Source organism: Girardinichthys multiradiatus, chromosome 20, assembly GCF_021462225.1.
Source record: "Girardinichthys multiradiatus isolate DD_20200921_A chromosome 20, DD_fGirMul_XY1, whole genome shotgun sequence".
In the NCBI taxonomy this organism is placed as follows: Eukaryota; Metazoa; Chordata; class Actinopteri; order Cyprinodontiformes; family Goodeidae; genus Girardinichthys; species Girardinichthys multiradiatus.
The window spans coordinates 905200-926006 of record NC_061812.1 but is presented as its reverse complement, the minus strand read 5'-3'; the positions used below and the strand labels follow the sequence as shown (position 1 = coordinate 926006).

At 43.3% G+C, this 20807-nt stretch overlaps 1 protein-coding gene and 1 long non-coding RNA gene across 2 annotated transcripts in view; one reads left to right on the top strand and one right to left on the bottom strand.

Moving 5' to 3' along the window:
* Positions 1-73: 73 nt before the first annotated feature.
* Positions 74-16012, bottom strand: LOC124856656. The gene is made up of 3 exons (XR_007035388.1): positions 14325-16012; positions 853-1063; positions 74-769 (listed from the first exon to the last, which is right to left on the bottom strand). It is a non-coding gene; the product is annotated as an uncharacterized LOC124856656 (long non-coding RNA).
* Positions 16013-16018: 6 nt separating this feature from the next.
* The window catches only part of LOC124856655 (metabotropic glutamate receptor 7), a 197983-nt gene continuing 193194 nt past the window's right edge, over positions 16019-20807 (top strand). Inside the window, exon 1 of the mRNA XM_047347353.1 lies at positions 16019-17420. Within this exon, the coding sequence (XP_047203309.1) occupies positions 16908-17420 (513 nt within the window). The 5' untranslated portion in view covers positions 16019-16907. The remainder of the gene's footprint in view (positions 17421-20807) is intronic.

Here is a 20807-nt window from a genome sequence, read left to right as displayed (position 1 = left end):
TCATTCATTCATTCATTCATTGTGTTTTTAATATGCTCATTCCAGAGGAATCTGGAATCTGAGCACAGAGACATAATTGTTAGTTGGATTAAATGGAGGTAGACAGAGTTGGATCTTTCCAGGCCAAGCTGTGGAGATCTTCAGTTGTCCAAACTGTTCAGTGTCAACAAATCCTGAACTCCAACAACTCCAGAACATCTGCAGCTTTGGCTAAATAAGAATCTCTGTCTCTTGATCACGTACATTTGAGACCAGCAGTGACATAAATTGGTCTTTGAGCAGAAAAGGAAAGCCCTCGCTCCTGCTGCTGAGCAGAGATCAGTGTGGACAGATAATTTTGTTTAGGACAGAGTCAAACGGAGAAAAGGACAGAACCGGTCAGATCTGAGACCAGAGCAGAAAAACAGAACAAAGGAGAACAGAGAAGAAACATTTCCAGCATCAGACTGACTTATTGTTCAGGAGACAATCAGCCAGTCCATCTAAGGTCAGTTCTGATCCAGGCCGTCATAATGAAGTGGGCAATTGCGTCCATCTTTCTTTAATCAAGATTTGGGGGATTTCAGTTTTTTAGAGCAGCATAGATTCACATCACGTTCACTAATCTTTAGGTGACCAAATAAACTTTAAGGATGAAATTGACATTTTGGCTTGTAATTTTCCTGATCCACATGCAGAACCATGAGCAGAAACCAGTAACGTTTGTAACAGGTTTTATTTTTCACAGGAACACATTCATCTACCAAAAACTGGAGCAGGAGCCAGGAGTCTGTGGAGGACAGATGAGGTTAGTGGGGGGAAATTTGCTGTGTCTCTTGTCAGATGTTTGATGAATAGTAGAAGTTATCTTACAGTGCTAGGCTCGGAAGGACGCTCGGAGGATTAGCAACGATGAGGAGGGTTAGGATCTGGGTGTCAGAGTCAGTTTGTCCATGGGAGAGTGGGCTGGCAGGAAGGAGTGGTTGGATACTGCAGGGAACAGCCAAGGAACTGTTTGTCCGGTTTGGTTATGGTCTTCAGAGGAAGGCAGGATGGGTTCCAGAAATCGAGCAGCTTACTGGACCTGGAGGTTACAGCAGAGAGCAGGCTTAGACAGGTTTAGAGAGGCAAGAGTCAAATATTCTAGAGAGTTCTCAACAGAGTTTCTCAGAGGCTTGAGTTACCGCTATGTGGGACCATCAGGCAAAGAATGCATGTTCTGCAACTCCTTATAAACGCTCCAGCCAGGATTATTCTCAGGTGTGTGGCATTAACTCAGACACACACACAGACAAAACCCACATTGTGACAGAAATAATAAAAGATGGATATACAATTAGGTTTTATATTGATTAACATACAAACATTTAACTTTTGCCATTGAATTTTTTTACATTTTATTTAACATACAGTGAACCTTATTTTAAATATGATTGAAATTGATCATTCTAAAATATAAATATGCACTAATGTTTAAAGATAAATAACAGAAAGAGATAAAAATCTGTTGTGATCCAGGATAAAGCTTTTTATGAAGTGTTTGTGGTGATTTAGTTCCATCTGTTGATTCCTGTGTTGTCCATTCTGCTCTGTTTGCTGCAATATGTGGAGTTCAAAGCACTTCATCGTCTTACTCTGAAGAGCTTTAAAGCATTTTTAATATTTCTTGTCACGTCTCAACAGTTAACATGTTCAAAGGGTCCCTATAGATTACACCATGACCAGGTGCAGAGTACAACATTTAAAGTAAATGTAAGAATGTAAAGTGTCTAAATGTACAGAACAGGAAGTGCTTTTAGATTGAAGTACCAGAAGTCTTTTGTAATGTTACTGCTTCCTGTAACATTAAGAGAATCGGAGGTAAGTTAAGTCTGTTTTGCTCTGCAACAACCCAAAGTGAGATGGAGAGACATCAATGTGGTGAATAATATGCATCTGCTGTCACCATGGAAACAGCTCAGGGTCAGTGAGCATCACAACAGATAAAGCTGGGAACTGCTGCTAACATACATCAATTCGCTGTCACTCCTGATTACATGAGATAAACATTGTTACTGAGACTCGAGTCAAGTCTATAGAACTCAAGTCTCAGTCGAGTCTGAAGTCTGAAACTAGATTACTCATCTCTGGAGCCCGCCTCCTGTTCCTGATGAAGGGTTCCTCACCTCTGACACAGTACTGGCCGTCCAGTGGTGGTAACAGAAAGATGTGGTTCTCCACCATGATTTGGTGTTAAAATGTAACTCCAACCTTTAACCTATCTGGCTCTTTTAAAATCTTCACACATTCTTCATGACTTCTCAGCAGGAGGAATCCAACCAGAAATACAGAAGGAAATGAATGTACTCAAGAAGCTTTCAGTGTTGTTGTCTCGTTTTGGTTCAGCCAGTTTTGGTCCTTGATCAACCAGCATAAAAATGTAAAGAATTTATAGAATAATAAGTTTAAAGAATTAATGCAGAACCATGTCTTTGTCTCTGAGGACCATGAAAGAAGAAAACGAAACATCTGGATGTGTGTCTGTTAGGGCTGAGCACAGTGAAGATAAACTCACTGAGTGAGACCAGGTTCAGACCAGGAAGCAGGGTCGTAGTTTAACACTCCTCTCTGCAGCTTCTGTACTGCTACCCACCCATTATCCTATTAAGACAGTGTCTCGCCCACGGCCAAAATGGAATAGATTAAAAAATAATCTAAAAGGAGGAAATCAGGAAAATCTAAGAAAAATAAACACAACTCAGACTAAAAAGAAAAATAAAACAATGAAATGTGGCTTACTGAACATAAGATCTCTCTCTTCAAAGACTTTGCTAGTTAGTGACCTGATTTGTGACAATCAGATTAATTTATTTTGCCTCACAGAAACCTGGCTGCAGCAAGAGGATTATGTTACTATAAATGAGTCAACTCCTACTAACTATTTAAATTTTCACATTTCACATTGTATGTTAGACCCAATCCCAACCAAATTATTTAAGGAAGTGTTCCCTTTGATTACCAGCCCCATTTTAGATATATCCAATCTTCCATTCTTATCTAAAATTCTTGAGAAAATAGTTGCTAATCAAATGTGTGAACATTTATACAGCAATGACCTGTTTGAAGAGTTTCAGTCAGGTTTCAGAGCTCATCATAGCACTGAAACAGCTCTGCTGAAAGTCACTAATGATATTCTTATGGCCTCAGATAATGGACTTGTGTCTGTTCTGGTTCTGTTAGATCTCAGTGCTGCATTTGATCCAGTCGACCATAATATTCTCTTAGAAAGGCTGGAATATGTTGTAGGGATCAGGGGAACAACGCTAGGCTGGTTTAAATCTTATCTGTCTGACAGATTCCAGTTTGTTCATGTAAATGATAAATCATCTTTAAACTCCAGGGTTAATTGTGGAGTACCACAGGGTTCAGTACTTGGGCCAATTCTCTTTACTATATATATGCTTCCAATAGGTCAAATTATCAGGCAGCACGGAATAAATTTTCACTGTTACGCTGATGATACTCAGCTTTACTTATCCATAAATCCTGATGAACCCAACCAGTTAGATAGACTACAAGCATGTCTTGAAGATATAAAAACTTGAATGACTTTAAATTTTCTGCTTCTAAATTCAGACAAGACAGAAGTTGTCGTCTTTGGACCGGAGTCTTTAAAAAAGAAACTGCTTAGTCAATCACTTAACCTGGATGGCATTAAATTGACCTTCAATAATAAAGTTATTTTTGACCAGGACATGTCATTTAAATCCCATATTAAACAAGTTTCTAGGATTTCCTTCTTTCATCTCCAGAACATTGCCAAAATTAGAAATATCCCGTCCAGGAGTGATGCTGAAAAACTAGTCCATGCATTTGTTACTTCAAGGCTGGACTATTGTAATTCTTTACTATCAGGATGTCCACAAAATGCAGTTAAAATCCTTCAGCTGATTCAAAATGCTGCAGCAAGAGTTCTGATAAAAATTAAAAAGAGAGATCATATTTCTCCTATTTTAGCTTCCCTTCATTGGCTCCCTGTTAAATCCAGAATAGAATTTAAAATTCTCCTCCTCACACCCTGTCTACTTTTAAGGCTAGGCTTAAAACTTTACTTTTTGATAAAGCTTATACAGGCCCTTCTCAAAATATTAGCATATTGTGATAAAGTTCATTATTTTCCATAATGTCATGATGAAAATTTCACATTCATATATTTTAGATTCATTGCACACTAACTGAAATATTTCAGGTCTTTTATTGTCTTAATATGGATGATTTTGGCATACAGCTCATGAAAACCCAAAATTCCTATCTCACAAAATTAGCATATTTCATCCGACCAATAAAAGAAAAGTGTTTTTAATACAAAAAACGTCAACCTTCAAATAATCATGTACAGTTATGCACTCAATACTTGGTCGGGAATCCTTTGGCAGAAATGACTGCTTCAATGCGGCGTGGCATGGAGGCCATCAGCCTGTGGCACTGCTGAGGTCTTATGGAGGCCCAGGATGCTTCGATAGCGGCCTTTAGCTCATCCAGAGTGTTGGGTCTTGAGTCTCTCAATGTTCTCTTCACAATATCCCACAGATTCTCTATGGGGTTCAGGTCAGGAGAGTTGGCAGGCCAATTGAGCACAGTGATACCATGGTCAGTAAACCATTTACCAGTGGTTTTGGCACTGTGAGCAGGTGCCAGGTCGTGCTGAAAAATGAAATCTTCATCTCCATAAAGCTTTTCAGCAGATGGAAGCATGAAGTGCTCCAAAATCTCCTGATAGCTAGCTGCATTGACCCTGCCCTTGATAAAACACAGTGGACCAACACCAGCAGCTGACACGGCACCCCAGACCATCACTGACTGTGGGTACTTGACACTGGACTTCTGGCATTTTGGCATTTCCTTCTCCCCAGTCTTCCTCCAGACTCTGGCATCTTGATTTCCGAATGACATGCAGAATTTGCTTTCATCCGAAAAAAGTTCTTTGGACCACTGAGCAACAGTCCAGTGCTGCTTCTCTGTAGCCCAGGTCAGGCGCTTCTGCCGCTGTTTCTGGTTCAAAAGTGGCTTGACCTGGGGAATGCGGCACCTGTAGCCCATTTCCTGCACACGCCTGTGCACGGTGGCTCTGGATGTTTCTACTCCAGACTCAGTCCACTGCTTCCGCAGGTCCCCCAAGGTCTGGAATCGGCCCTTCTCCACAATCTTCCTCAGGGTCCGGTCACCTCTTCTCGTTGTGCAGCGTTTTCTGCCACACTTTTTCCTTCCCACAGACTTCCCACTGAGGTGCCTTGATACAGCACTCTGGGAACAGCCTATTCGTTCAGAAATGTCTTTCTGTGTCTTACCCTCTTGCTTGAGGGTGTCAATAGTGGCCTTCTGGACAGCAGTCAGGTCGGCAGTCTTACCCATGATTGGGGTTTTGAGTGATGAACCAGGCTGGGAGTTTTAAAGGCCTCAGGAATCTTTTGCAGGTGTTTAGAGTTAACTCGTTGATTCAGATGATTAGGTTCATAGCTCGTTTAGAGACCCTTTTAATGATATGCTAATTTTGTGAGATAGGAATTTTGGGTTTTCATGAGCTGTATGCCAAAATCATCCGTATTAAGACAATAAAAGACCTGAAATATTTCAGTTAGTGTGCAATGAATCTAAGATATATGAATGTTAAATTTTCATCATTACATTATGGAAAATGATGAACTTTATCACAATATGCTAATATTTTGAGAAGGGCCTGTAGTTAGAGTGGCTTAGTTTATCCTGAGCTATCTCTGTAGTTATGCTGCTATAGGTTTAGGCTGCTGGAGGACATAATGACCACTTTCACCCTCTTCGCTACATTCTCACACTACTCTCCAATTCTGCATTATTTGCTGTTATTTCAGCTTTTAACTTTATGTTCTCTCTTTTCTCTTCCTAGAAGCTACACCTGGCCTGACTCTGTGTCTACCTGTGACACCTTTCTGGAGAGGAGCATCGTCCGAGCTTCTGCTGGCAACAACTTAATGCTCACCTTCTACAGATGATCCACATGGCCCTGTCTTTTAGTGTTTAACCCTTTCTCTCTCCTAGACATGGCTACTGACTGAGCTTCTACTGTAACTAACTCTATGTTCTCTCTTTCAGACTCTAACCTTGAAAACTGGATCAGAGTTTATCTGTTCTTTCTTTCTAGGTGAAACAACTAAAGGAGCTACATCCATTAACATTTACTTTTCTTTCCCATAGAAAGTACTCCTAGATCAGTGCTTCTTTGTTCTCTTTGTGTCTCTGCTCTGTTCTCTCAAACCTCCAGTCGGTCGTGGCAGATGGCCGCTCACACTGAGCCTGGTTCTGGTTCTGCTGGAGGTTTCTTCCTGTTAAAAGGGAGTTTTTTCCTCTCCACTGTCGCTACATGCATGCTCAGTATGAGGGATTGCTGCAAAGTCAACACCAGTGACTGTCCACTGTCTCTACATGTTCATCCAGGAGGAGTGAATGCTGCAAGTCACTGACTGGATGCAATCTGCTGGGTTTTCTTAGATAGAAAAACTTTTTATCCAATTTGAATAAATAACTGAATCTGACTGAACTGTTCAATGGTTACGATTAATTGGAATGTATGAACCTGACTTTATGAAGAACCTTGAGACGACATGTGTTGTGAATTGGCTCTATATAAATAAATTGGATTAAAATTGAATCGAAATGAATATGCTCCATCATCAGCAGACACACCAGCTGGAGACCAGTCTTCTTCTCTTGCAATTCAGTCCATCTCCAGGGTTACCATGGTGACAGAGGTGCAATGGGAGCTGCAGCAGCGCAACGTATGTAAGGTCAGGACGTTTCTTCCTTGCTTCTTATCTTCTTCTGGTTTCCCAGTGGTGAATGTTCTGAATGGGTTGGTGAACTGGATCACATTCTGGATTAAAAGGATGAATCACTTTCTTCTTCCTACTGTCTCCTGTAGAAGGATTACATCAGTGCAGCTCATCTGGTTTTACTAAAACCTAAACTCCTGGTCTGAGATTCCTTTTAATGACACAATTAGTCTGTGAGGAGATGGCTGGTTGCTCAGCAGACTCGGTCTACTCACATTGGCTCTACATGAAGAGTCACTGAAGAAAAAGAGGCTTTATTGCATCCATGTTAATATTTTGTGGATCAGTGTGGATTAACTGGTTTAACTTTTCATGCACATGGATCCTTCTCCCTGTAGTGGACGTATCTGATGTTCTGGCTTTGGAAGATTTTAGATGTATTTCTTGAATTCCTCCAGATTTTACTGTCACTGATTAGGTTAATATTTATGAGTTTGGTTTGAAATCAGCAGTCCTGCTTTCTGTTGTCGGTGAGGTGTTCAAGCCATGCAGCACATGTAGGCTTGTTGGAAGCTGCTGCTCTGGCTTTTAGTTGAGCTGAAATTTGTTTTATTGGGATCATTTTTATTTTCATCTGATTCACTTTAGTACCTATTTATCTGGTTTTGTTCTATTGTCTTATTGTGTTTTATATTTAACTCTTCAAGCTACTGGTGATGATACAGCAATGACCTGTTTGAAGAGTTTCAGTCAGGTTTCAGAGCTCATCATAGCACTGAAACAGCTCTGCTGAAAGTCACTAATGATATTCTTATGGCCTCAGATAATGGACTTGTGTCTGTTCTGGTTCTGTTAGATCTCAGTGCTGCATTTGATCCAGTCGATCATAATAACGCTAAAAAACTAGTCCATGCATTTGTTACTTCAAGGCTGGACTATTGTAATTCTTTACTATCAGGATGTCCACAAAATGCAGTTAAAAGCCTTCAGCTGATTCAAAATGCTGCAGCAAGAGTTCTGATGAAAATTAAAAAGATAGATCATATTTCTCCTATTTTAGCTTCCCTTCATTGGCTTAACTTTATGTTCTCTCTCTTTTCTCTTCCTAGAAGCTACACCTGGCCTGACTCTGTGTCTACCTGTGACACCTTCCTAGTTGGGGGGCATACATAACTGAATCTGACTGGTTGATAGTTGAGATCAATCGGAATGAATCTGACCTGAAATCTGTATGATTCATTTGCAATGACTTTGTGAAGAGTTTTGAGACGGCATGTGTTGTGAATCGGCGCTATATAAATAAAATGAATTGAATTGTTAGAACTATTGCGACTATTGTTGTTTTACATGTGAAATGGTTGAATGCAGCTCTAAAGAGCTTTTAGTGGTGAGTATGAATAGAAAGGTGCTGTATAGGTTCAGACTATTAACTTGACTCATGATGGCTCCCAGCCTTCTTCTCTAGATGCTTTTAACAGTTAGAAGGAGGATTTTTTTAGGGGAAATAACCTTTCATCAGTCTTTTGCTGCCCATCCTTGTTCTTTTTACAGAGCTTAGTCTTTTCTTCTTGGCTTTCCAGAAATCTCCCTCTCACCGTGCAGACAGATGCATTTACAACCACCTGCTGCAGCAGTAGATGGTCCGTGTTCTTGTTGGACGCTCATGGAACATCCTGAAACTTCTTTTCTGCAGATGAACCTTTCAGTTTAAAGTTCTTGATTTGTCTCAAACATTTTTCTTTCAGCTGCTATATTCTTAAAAGTGCAGGACAGGCTCTGCGCTGGGTCAATGATTCTGTTGCATCCTCTTTAACAGGAGATGATTGCTCGTTTAATGTGAAGCTATGAAGGTGGGATTCTGTTCTTTTGAGGTAACCACAACAAGTAAGTGAATTCAGCATCTTTTCACAACTTAACAAGTCCTGATATTTGACAGGAAATTCTAATGAAGAAAAGTTTAATTGCATGAGAAGATTCATGTCAACCTTAACAAACAGGAGACTGAGGAAATGCAGCCTGGAACGGCACAGCTACTCTGGGAATAAGGAATGCTGGTGGCTCAGAAATGTCAAGGTCAACTCTGTAATTACAGCATGACATGAGTCACATCATCTGTTGTCCTTCGGCAATCAGGTCCACAAATCAGAAGCAGCAGCTGACTCAGTCTCACTGAGACATGGCTCATCAACAAAGGTTCATCAACAAAAGCTCATCAACAGCTTCAAAGAAACATTAAGAAGAAAACAGAGGAAACATTGAAATATTTGGTTTTCAAAGAGGATCCATAATCACAAACCTTTACTGATGCTGAAAACATGCAGAGAAGCATTTAAATTCAGAAAGCTCTTCTCTTTTCTGCACAGAACCACGAAAACCAGGTAGAATATTCTGCAATTAATCCAGAGATTTAGGCTTTTATTTCTGGGAATGACACTTTAATCTGAATCTGTTTTCTACCGGTGAAGCGTCAGCATCATCTGCTGTAAACAACAATGAAACCAAAGGCTGTCAGAGAAAAGGAAACAGGATCCATTTCATTTCATTACATCTTTAACCCTTGGTTCAAGTGAAAGAGAAGAGAGGAACAAAATGAGATAAACAGGACAGAGATTCCCAGCATAAGAACAATGAGACAATGCTATTAATTTAATGATAAAATGAAACGAAACAAGATGGAAAATTACTACAAAGAATAAAAAGATAAACAGAGAAAAAAATATTTGGAATCAATTCCAAATCTTTTTTCAGATCAGGTGGAGGCAAAAATGACGGATGATAGGTGACATCATAATGGTGGGTGTGACATCATGATGGTGGGTGTGACATCATGATGATGGGTGTGACATCATGATGGAGGTGACATCATTATGGTGGGTGTGACATCATGACATCATCGTGGATGTGACATCATGGTGAATGTGAAATCGTGGATGTGACTTCATCATGGTGGGTGTGACATCATGATGATGGGTGTGACATCATGATGGAGGTGACATCATCAGAGATGTGACATCATGATGGAGGTGACATCATGTGGATGTGACTTCATAATGGTGGGTGTGACATCATGACATCATCGTGGATGTGACATCATGATGGATGTGACATTAATCAATGTGGGTGTGACATCATCATGGTGTAGGTGACATCATTGTTGTGGATGTGATGCCATTGGAGCTGAAGATCTCTGTAATTAAAGCAGAGGCGTCACCCATGTGGTTGGCAGTCAGCATTCTGCACAGTTCAGAGAGCTCAGTGACTTCAAGACAGCATCATAACATTAAACAGCTTGAGGTAGACCATGATAACAGCCAATTTAAGTTCTTGTAGCTGGACTCAGATTACTAGGAACGTTGGCTCCATCAGCAGATGCTTCTTAATGATGGCTGAACCATCAGGAGGCCTCTCAGGAACCAGGACCAAATGTTCTTGTCATTTAAAAATTTTTAGTCAGAGACATATGTAATCATCCCTGATCTGGAAACCTTACCTTTTCTGGACATAGATGAGTTTTCAGTTACCGTAGTAATAGAGCTAGGTAATAAGTGAAGGTTCTTTGCTATGCTGAAACCTAGGGTTAGTTGATAACCACAGAACCAGGCCAGAACCACAGAACCATGCTGGGAAACAGACACATTTGAACTTCAGCTGCTGTTGGCTGTTTGCACCCATATGCTTCATTTAAGATTTTATTCCAGGACTCTGAAGGTATTGTGGCCTTTCCATGAAATGAGGTGGATCTGATCTCACTGCTTGGCCTTTCTGTGGTTCCAGCTTATCAGTCCTCCCTGATGCAGTTCAGCCTCATCTCCTCTGCATCTTCTACCACAGCGGGGGGTGAATTAAACCTTGTCTCTCTCAGGTTCCATTTAATCAAAGGACTACCAGAGCTTCATCACGCCTCATCATTAAAGGTCAGTCAGCAGGTGAAAAGACAAGGAAGCAGTTAGTTTACAGCAAATAATGCGTTGGGATTTAATTTAATTCTGTGTTGAAGGTATATTGTAAAGTAGAGTTATGACAAGTTCAACATTTACTCTGTAGGATGTTTGTTAAGACCGCCACTTCATTCTGTACTTCCTCTTATTTCTTCGTTTTCATGGCTGCTGCTCCTCCAACAGCTCAGGAAAAATCCTGAACAAAAATATATCAGCAGATGTGTCTAAATCATAAAAAGTGAGGTTTGTGACACATCTTGCCATCCATATTAAATCTGCAGTAGATGTCCCTCTATGTTAGATTGTAATTTTAGCAAAAGCAGAGGGAGAACCCATCTCGTCGTGGATCTGGGCCATATGGGAAACAACCTTCAAAGGCTAAATGAAAGGAGGGCTAGGAAAAGGTGGCAGTTTGATACATTTTATACACAGTTTGATTTTTATCTATTTCTGCTCCAAGTCTTTTCATCCAGTCCCCAGGATCAGTTCACACTGGATTTTCAATTCAATTCAATTCAGTTTATTTATATAGCGCCAATTCACAACACATGTCGTCTCAAGGTTCTTCACAACAGTCAGGTTCATACATTCCAATTAATCGTAACAATTGAACAGTGCAGTCGGAGTTAGCTTTTTATTCAAATTGGATAAAAAGTTTTTCTATCTAAGGAAACCCAGCAGATTACATCCAGTCAGTGACTTGCAGCATTCACTCCTCCTGGATGAGCATGTAGAGACAGTGGACAGTCACTGGTGTTGACTTTGCAGCAATCCCTCATACTGAGCATGCATGTAGCGACAGTGGAGAGGAAAAACTCCCCTTTAACAGGAAGAAACCTCCAGCAGAACCAGAACCAGGCTCAGTGTGAGCGGCCATCTGCCACGACCGACTGGAGGTTTGAGAGAACAGAGCAGAGACACAAAGAGAACAAAGAAGCACTGATCCAGGAGTACTTTCTATGGGAAGGAAAAGTAAATGTTAATGGATGTAGCTCCTTTAGTCGTTTCACCTAGAAAGAAAGAACAGATAAAGAAGAGAAAAGAGAGAACAAGGTTAGAAGCTGAAATAACAGCAAATAATGCAAAATTGGAGAGTAGTGTGAGAATGTAGCGAAGAGGGTGAAAGTGGTCCTCCAGCAGCCTAAGCCTATAGCAGCATAACTACATAGATAGTTTCAGTTCAGATTATTTAGTTAAACGGCGCTTATTTACAACAATGTCGTCTCAAGGAACCTCACAAAGGGTCCCACTGATGGTCATTGTTATACTAAAAACCACAAGGATTGGGATACCTCTCTCTGTCAGACTGATTATAACCATTGGAAAAGAGAAGGGGTCATACAGGTAGCAGAAATGGAGGGTGTGTTTGCACCTCAACCATAACTGAGCCGGTTTAGACTAAACCTGACTCCCCCTTACTCCATCCAACAGGGAGGGAAGAAGGCTCCCTCCCTGATAAACTAAGCCACTCTAACTATAAGCTTTATCAAAAAGGAAAGTTTTAAGCCTAGCCTTAAAAGTAGACAGGGTGTCTGCCTCACGGACTAAAACTGGGAGCTGGTTCCACAGGAGAGGAGCCTGATAACTAAAGGATCTGCCTCCCATTCTACTTCTAGAGACTCTAGGAACCACCAGTAAACCTGCAGTCTGAGAACAAAGTGCTCTGTTAGGAACATATGGACCAATCAGATCTCTGATGTATGATGGAGCTAGATCATTAAGGGCTTTATATGTGAGGAGGAGAATTTTAAATTATATTCTGGATTTAACAGGGAGCCAATGAAGGGAAGCTGAAATAGGAGAAATATGATCTCTCTTTTTAATTTTGGCTGTAATGGTTTCAAATAGTCATCCGTTCTGTAAAAAAGGACCAGCAGAGGAGCATGCTACATAAGTGGTGAAGAAGACTTTATATTTGATCTCCTACTCTAGAATGTGATGATACCAAAACATGACTCTGTTCAGTTCAGCCTGTCTTTATTCAGCCTGTTTCTATCCAATTAACAGCCTAAGCTCTCAGTAATGACATTTATTGTTCCAGAGCACTTTTTCCCAAATTAAGGCTTATATTTTCTGCTTATATCTTCATGGTCTGTTTGTTGACGGGGTGGGTGGGCGTTGGTTCTGGTCCCTATCTTGCAGCCGTCATTGGGTGAGAGAAGGGTTCATCCTGACAGGTTGCTGGTCAAGCTCCTTCATGCATGAGAGGAACAGAGTGTTGTCATTTCTTGAGAACCAGGTTTCATCCACATGCAGTGCTTTCATAGCCTGGTTTGACCAGAGTTCACAGCTCCAGTAGAGATTATCAAACTCAGCATGACAGCTACAGCTGTCATCCTCCTCTGTGTGTCTGGATGAAGATGAAGACCAGCCTTGTGGTAGCACTGACTCAGAACAGCACATTTAGATGGTTAAGATATTTTATTAGAACAACCTCTGCCCAGGTGGGAATGAACTCCGGTGTATCTGACCTATGTTTAATGTTACCAGACCAATCAGCAGATGTGCAGGCAACCCTAATCTGATCACTCAGGGTGGATTTTACTGTCATGGGTCAACATTTGTACTTCAAGCTGTCCACTTGGATCCAAGTCAGTCAGGATGCATGCTGATACCAGAACTGAACAAGGACTAAGGCAAACTGAGACAGGTTCCTTTTAAACGCCACTCAGAGAGAATAGAAACACCTGGTTCTGCAGCCTATTATCACATTTGGACCCATTTAGACTGTCAGCCAACCAGAACCCAAATGCAGCTACTGCTGTGTAAGTGTTTATGAGTCCACTGGGTTAGAATCATGCTGCAGGAGGCCAATCAGGCATAAAGAGACACGTTCAGCTACTGGCAGGTTCATGGTAAGCCATACATCGCTGGAATGTGGTGATCTGTCCTTCATTCAGCATGGAAGGTTTACAGGATTATGGACCTGCTGGTGAACATGTAGAAGGAAAGGTTTTGTTTGATTAAAAACTTGCAGTAGTAGTTTTTCTGTCAGGTTTCACCTCAGGACGGCGATTTAAATATTTCATCCAGCTCTTCTGACAGAGCAGAGAGGAACTATTGTAATTATTAAGATCTTGCCTCTCAGCGTGCTGAATTCTCTGTGGTGTAAAAATAATCAGCCACTTTGTCTTTGAGTCTCTCCAGGTTCCTCAGACAAACAGGAGGACAACACTTCCTCTTTCTGAGTTGAAGCAGGCCGTCTGATGTCTTTGTGATGTGTTCAAGTGCATCTTCTAACTGAAGATGTGGAGCAGAATGAGATGACGCGAAGCTTTTGATCAGGCAGCTTCTGTCTGCTTGAATTCTTTGAGCTCGGCGTGGAGTGTCAGGGATCTGACGGTGTCAATTAGTTGCTGGAGCGGCGAAAGCTCCACAGAAAGGATGATGTCTGCATTCAGAACCAGGACGTGACAAAGACGCAAAGACAGATCACAACCCAGCAGAATGAGCAAAGACACAGCAAAATGTGAGACACCTGAAGGTTTGCTCGACTTTTTGCAGCCTGTTTGCAGCCCTTTGATCAACTTTCCATCATGAAACACGAAGACTAACAGGAACTTAGCCATTAAAATACATGATAAATGCATTGTTTTGTAAAGAGGAATACATTTAGCTTCACCTGTAGCTCCATGGTGCTGCATGTAGAGCCAGCTAGCTGTCTTTCTGTCATGGCCCACTCTTTTGTTTCTTCTGGAAATCCAGTAAAGCCTAATTAGTGCAAATAAAGACGACCCTCCACATCTGTCAGGGAAGAATTTACAGCATGACACCTTGTTAGAGCTGATAAGCAGAACCAGCTGCTCCCCGAGGGGCTGCAGGGAAGCACACATGCAGAAAAATCAACTACGTCTGTATATTTATTTAATCTGCAGAGCTAACCAACCAAGACAGTGTTCATGATGGTGCTACTTACTGCCGAGCTGCTTCAGTGTTCCTGGACCCCCAACATGTCTGCACCTTCCTGACCATTTTGGAGGAGGAGCTTTCTGGTCTCCAGCAGAAATTAGTCCTCTGGAGGTGGTACCAGGCATCTCAGATTTAAAAATGTTGGAACAAACTAGAGACATTTTCAACCAAGTTTTGGTTGTGTTGGCTTTGGATTTCCCGATTTTTCCTGGAATGTCTGGTCTGCACATTGAATACCAGTCTCTGGACATCCTAATCAGCTGTAGACCTACAGCTGGTAGACCTCTGTAGCCTGGTCTTATAAAGCAACACAAGCTCACATCAGATTTTGGTCCTCTCATTCAGTAGCAGGATAACCTACTGCCATGTAGATGAACACTGGTGAGTCACTGCAGGGTTGTAAAAGGCTTCCACTGCCTTCAGGAACAGGCTAATGGGAGGTCTGGAGAACTTTGTGCCTGCCATCCATGGACTCAGCAAATCTGAAAGCACCAACCAGCTGATGTTTTGAAGAGAAAAGCAGAAAACCGTCAGTTTCTTAGTGCACAGAATTAAACATGAGGCCTCCAGCCACGCTGACACTTTCTCCAAACTACAATTTAGCTTTTCTGCAACAGCATCCCGAGTTTTTACCACAACATGGACAATCTGAAGGTTGATATCAGGACACGGGTCTGGAGGAAGCTTGATATATCAACTAGAACCTAAAATGGTTGTAGGAGGTTATCAGGAACAACGATGATTCCAACCATGAAGATTCATTTTACATGGATCATATTTGGAGAGTTTAAGATGAAGACACGGGGATACGTTTGTTCAATGCCTTCTTCAGGTCTAGAAAACAGCATGTATTATATTTCTTTTATCGAATCACTGTTTAATAGTTTGTAAAAGAAGGCAGGTAGGAGATCCTGTTGAGTTGTTATTCTGAAAAGCATGCAGGTTCTCAAGCATGCTGTGGTTTCTACAATAAATCCATCCACTTTTCCACCTCAGAAACATCTCAGAACTCCAAGTTTCCCTCTCTGATCCTGTCGCAGGAATTATTATTCATGTCTTCAAAACGTCCTGTCTGGAGTTCTGCAGTTGGGCTGCACTGTAAAGTTCTGGAGAGATTCTGGAGATGTTCTTCTAACATCCCATCCTGTAACCTCAGGTCTTCTGAGTCTGGATTTTTCTTGTTCCTCACACACTGAGTTCTCTGCTTCCATCCTGCTTCATCCAGAGGTCTTCATCATGCTCTACTAAACCCTCTGTGATGTTTCAGAGTCGGGCAAATTGATTTTCTTTTCAGGTATTCATGTTGTTTTATTGAACTGATAGATCAATAACCACGCGCGCGCGCGCGCGCACACACACACACACACACACACACACACACACACACACACACACACACACACACACGTTCATATTTAATAAGTGGATCATTTTCTTCTTATTTGTGAGATTTTCAACAGGAGTCTCACACTGACACACAAGACGCGCGTAGGTGGAGTAAGCGCGGGCATGTGGGTGCGTGTCTGCGTGCGGGAGACTGCGCGCGCACCGTCTCGTGAGGATCCTCCATCCCGCAGATTGTTTCTCCTGTTCGGACTCACCACGCAGCGCGCACACAGGTGAGGGGAAGGGGGAGGGGTTGGTGGGTGAGGAGGAGCCTGACACACACACTCACACACACTCACACACACACTCTCTCACTCACGCAGACACGCGCACGGCGCGGCGGTGAGCGGAGCGCAGTTATTTGGTGCTGTCGACGCGGAGCATTTTAATCCCCGCGTTTCTGTGGTGCGTGAAAACTGAAACCTGCGTGACATCTCCCCTCCTCTTCATCCTCCTCTCCGTCCTGGTCCTCATCGGTACATGTTCTGGATCATGGCATCAGTGCTGGACGTCGGCTGGGTGGGTTTTTCACGCCACCACAGACGGAATATGTCCGGTTGCTGCAGAAGTTAAAGGAGTGAATTCTTTCTTTGTTTCTCGGCTGGAATCTTGGAATGATCCTGGAATGATCCTGGAATGTTCCTGGAATGACAGTGGTGATGCTGGAGCAACAAGCGTGCGGCGGCTCTGCGCATAGTTTGCGGTGATAACGCGCTGTTGAACGCGGACTGTTGCGCCTGTTTGCGGGATTTCGGCGCTCTGACAGTTTGCTTTTCCTAACAGGAATGAACTTGGCTCTGGGAATACTCTTACTCTCCTGAGAAGTGTTTCATCCTTGCGGTGGTTGCGCGTTTTCCCGGTTGGAGAGCGTTGATCCCTCAGCAGGGGCGGAGGGAGCGGATCCAGAGCCATGGGCCGCCAGGCAAGTTGCCCCCCTGAGCTTAAAGCAGCTCTCATGCTCCGGATCCTGTGCATGCTTCCCGCTCTCTTGGATGTGGCTGGATCCCAGGAGATTTATGCACCGCACTCGATCCGAGTGGAAGGTGATGTGACACTGGGAGGGCTGTTCCCGGTGCACGCCAGGGGCGTCCCAGGGACGCCGTGCGGGGACATCAAGAAGGAGAATGGCATCCACCGACTGGAGGCCATGATGTACGCGTTGGACCAGATCAACGGAGACGAGGAGCTACTTCCCAACGTGACGCTGGGCGCTCGGATCCTGGACACCTGCTCCCGGGACACTTACGCCCTGGAGCAGTCTCTGACCTTTGTGCAGGCGCTGATCCAGAAGGACACCTCGGATGTCCGCTGCACAAATGGGGAGCCGCCGGTTTTTGTGAAGCCAGAAAAAGTTGTGGGAGTGATTGGAGCGTCTGCCAGCTCTGTGTCCATCATGGTGGCCAACATTCTGCGCCTCTTCCAGGTAAGACTTTTATCTTCATCAGTCCGACTGACTTTCAGGAGAACCCACTCTGAGTGGACATGGGTTCACTGTGGTTCTGATGCTTGTTAGTCTGTTTGGGTGAGCCTGGTTTATACCCTGTTGGATGATCTGACCTGATGTTCCTGAGAGAAGGTCTGATGCATCTGAGCTTTTATTTCAGCACTGACATCTGGGTCTTTTTCAAATCATCCAACCCAGCTGCTCCTTATTTTGAGACTTAATCTCTTCATTTGGATTTTATTAATGTAAAAAATCTTAGTTATTAAATTCATCTTGACATAATCATGAAATATGCAGTGGACCAATGTTTTATTTAATGTGGAATAAAAATCCTAAATTCTCCCTGACAGCTTGACTAATGAAGACCAACTTGAATGAACCTTGGTTCTTCTTAGGTCTCACAGCAGAAATGATTTCACAGTGCCAAAGTTAGGAAAGGAAAACATTTCCCAGAGGCAGCAGAACATAAACTGGTCTGATCTGAAATTCATCCAAACGTCCTGAAATTGAGGAGATATATTTCTCCTGTAGTCATTTCAGCTGGTTGACCTCAGCATGTAACACAACGTGACATCTGGGACTGGATCATAGAGGGCTTTCACCTTTAATAAGACTTTCCACATCACATGAAACTGGCTGCGGGTATAATTCCCTCTGACTATATGAACAAATAATTAGTTCTGGATAGAAAAGCTCCTGAAGTGTCAGAGCAGGTGAGCAGCTGCAGGAGAAGCTGAATGTTTGGGACATGCAGCCCTCATCTGATTGAGGAGAGAAGGATCCTGAAGATCTGCTGGTGTCTCTGTGCCAGAACCAACATGTTGCAGGTTCTGTTTCACAGATTGATGAAAAACATTCTGATGCCACGAGTTCATTTAAACTGCCGGAACAGTGAGGAGATTAAGAGGCCGTCTGAGGACGTTTATGGTTTAACTGTGAATGAATCAGCTGCAGATGGAGGTGCAAACTGGAGTTAATAAGTGGGAGGAGAGCTTTTCATTCAGCTTCCAACAATATTCTGTCACTTCATCTCTCGGAGCTTTTATTTTGTAGCAGAAGTCTGAAGCATTGCTGAGCTCCTTTCATGGGGCATGGTTTGGATCTGTGTTGGTGTTTATTCCCACCGTGCGGCTGACCTGTAGGTGAGCCGGTGAGAGCTGAGAAACAACATGCTGTCCTGTTTTCTTCTATCGGAACTTTAATTCAACTTAAACACAGTTAAAGCGTCACTCATTCATGGTTCCTCGTGCAGCTGCAGAACATGTTCCAGTCAGAGTCTTCCTGGTGGAAACCTCACAGGACGCTAACAAACATGTTATGATGCATATATTTATGGCTTATATGGAAAAAACAAGTTTAATGTTGAATCTGACCACCTTTGGTTGTGCAGTTGTAACTACTACCAACAGAGGGCGTTAGAATCAGAAACAAAAAGATTTATTGCCAAGAAGATTTTTGGACATACAAGGAATTTGTTTTGGCGTAGTCGGTGCAATACAGTACAAATTAAACAGTATAAACATATCTACAATATAATATAAATATAAGTGCACAGTTTTAAGTGAGTGAGAGTAAATATAGAGCAGTATAAGATGCAAGAGCAATACAACAGTGCAGGTGATCATTGTGCAAGTAAAGCAGGAGTCCAAGCTGCTCCTGCCAGAGGGGAGAGTCTCAAAGAGTCTGTGACCGGGGTGGGAGGGATCAGCCAGAATCTTCCCGGCCCGCTTCAGGGTCCTGGAGGTGTACAGTTCCTGGAGCGACAGTAGACTGCAGCCAATCACCTTCTCAACAGACCGAATGACACGCTGCAGCCTGCCCTTATCCTTGGCTGTAGCAGCGGCGTACCAGATGGTGATGGAGGAGGTGAGGATGGACTCAATGATGGCTGTGTAGAAGTGCACCATCATAGTCTTTGGCAGGTTGAATTTCTTCAGCTGCCGCAGGAAGAACATCCTCTGCTGGGCTTTCTTGATGAGGGAGCTGATGTTTGGCTCCCACTTGAGATCCTGGGAGATGATGGTTCCCAGGAAGCGGAAAGATTCCACAGTGTCAATTGTGGAGTCACAGAGGGTGATGGGGGCAGGTGGGGCTGGGTTCTGCCTGAAGTCCACAACCATCTCCACTGTCTTTAGAGCGTTGAGCTCAAGGTTGTTCTGGCTGCACCAGTCCAACAGATGGTCCACCTCCCATCTGTATGCGGACTCAGTCACCATCAGAGATGAGTCCGATCAGGGTGGTGTCGTCCGCAAACTTCAGAAGCTTGATAGACTGGTGACTGGAGGTGCAGCTGTTGGTGTACAGGGAGAAGAGCAGAGGAGAGAGAACACAGCCTTGGGGGGAACCGGTGCTGATGGTCAGGGAGTCAGAGACGTGCTTCCCCAGCCTCACGCGCTGCTTCCTGTCAGACAGGAAGTCAGTGATCCACCTGCAGGTGGAGTCGGGCACACTCAGCTGGGAGAGCTTCTCCTGTAGCAGAACTGGGACGACGGTGTTGAAGGCAGAGCTGAAATCCACAAACAGGATCCTGGCGTAGGTTCCTGTGGAGTCCAGGTGCCGGAGGATGAAGTGAAGGGCTAAGTTGACTGCATCATCTACAGACCTGTTGGCTCTGTAGGCAAACTGCAGGGGGTCCAGGAGGGGGTCGGTGATGTCTTTTAGGTGTGAGAGCACAAGGCGCTCAAAGGACTTCATCACCACAGAGGTCAGGGTGACGGGTCTGAAGTCATTAAGCCCTGTGGTCCTTGGCTTCTTGGGAACAGGGACGATGGTGGAGGACTTGAAGCAGGTTGGCACATGACATGTCTCCAGTGAGGTGTTAAAAATGTCTGTGAAGACTGGAGACAGCTGATCAGCGCAGTGCTTCAGGCTGGCTAGTGAGACAGAATCCGGACCAGCAGCTTTCCGGGGGTTCTGTCTCCTGAAGAGTTTGTTGACGTCCCTCTCCTGAATGGAAAGAGCCGTCCCCAAACAGAACTTACTGTATTCTGTTAGGTGAATCTGATCTCCTCCATGACTCTGATAGCCCCGTCGGCCCAACAGACTCCTGTTCCTCCCATTTACCACAAATCGTGGGGAAATGTTTAAGCTTTTCCTTTGAGAAGTTGAGACCAGCTTCTTTCAGCTCATCACTTCTCAGTAAGGTTCAGGTTTAGGTTCAACTCCAACAATATGAAACAATAATTGATGCATTAATTACATTAGGTTCTGTAGCAGCAGCTCACCTTTTAGATCAGCTCACACCTGTTCTAGTCTTCATATGCTGGCCTTCAGTTCATTTCAGGATCCGGTTTCATATGTTAATAATCCCAACGGTGTGGTACCTCCCTACATGCCAGACCTTTTACACCATCCCCTGAACTCTGA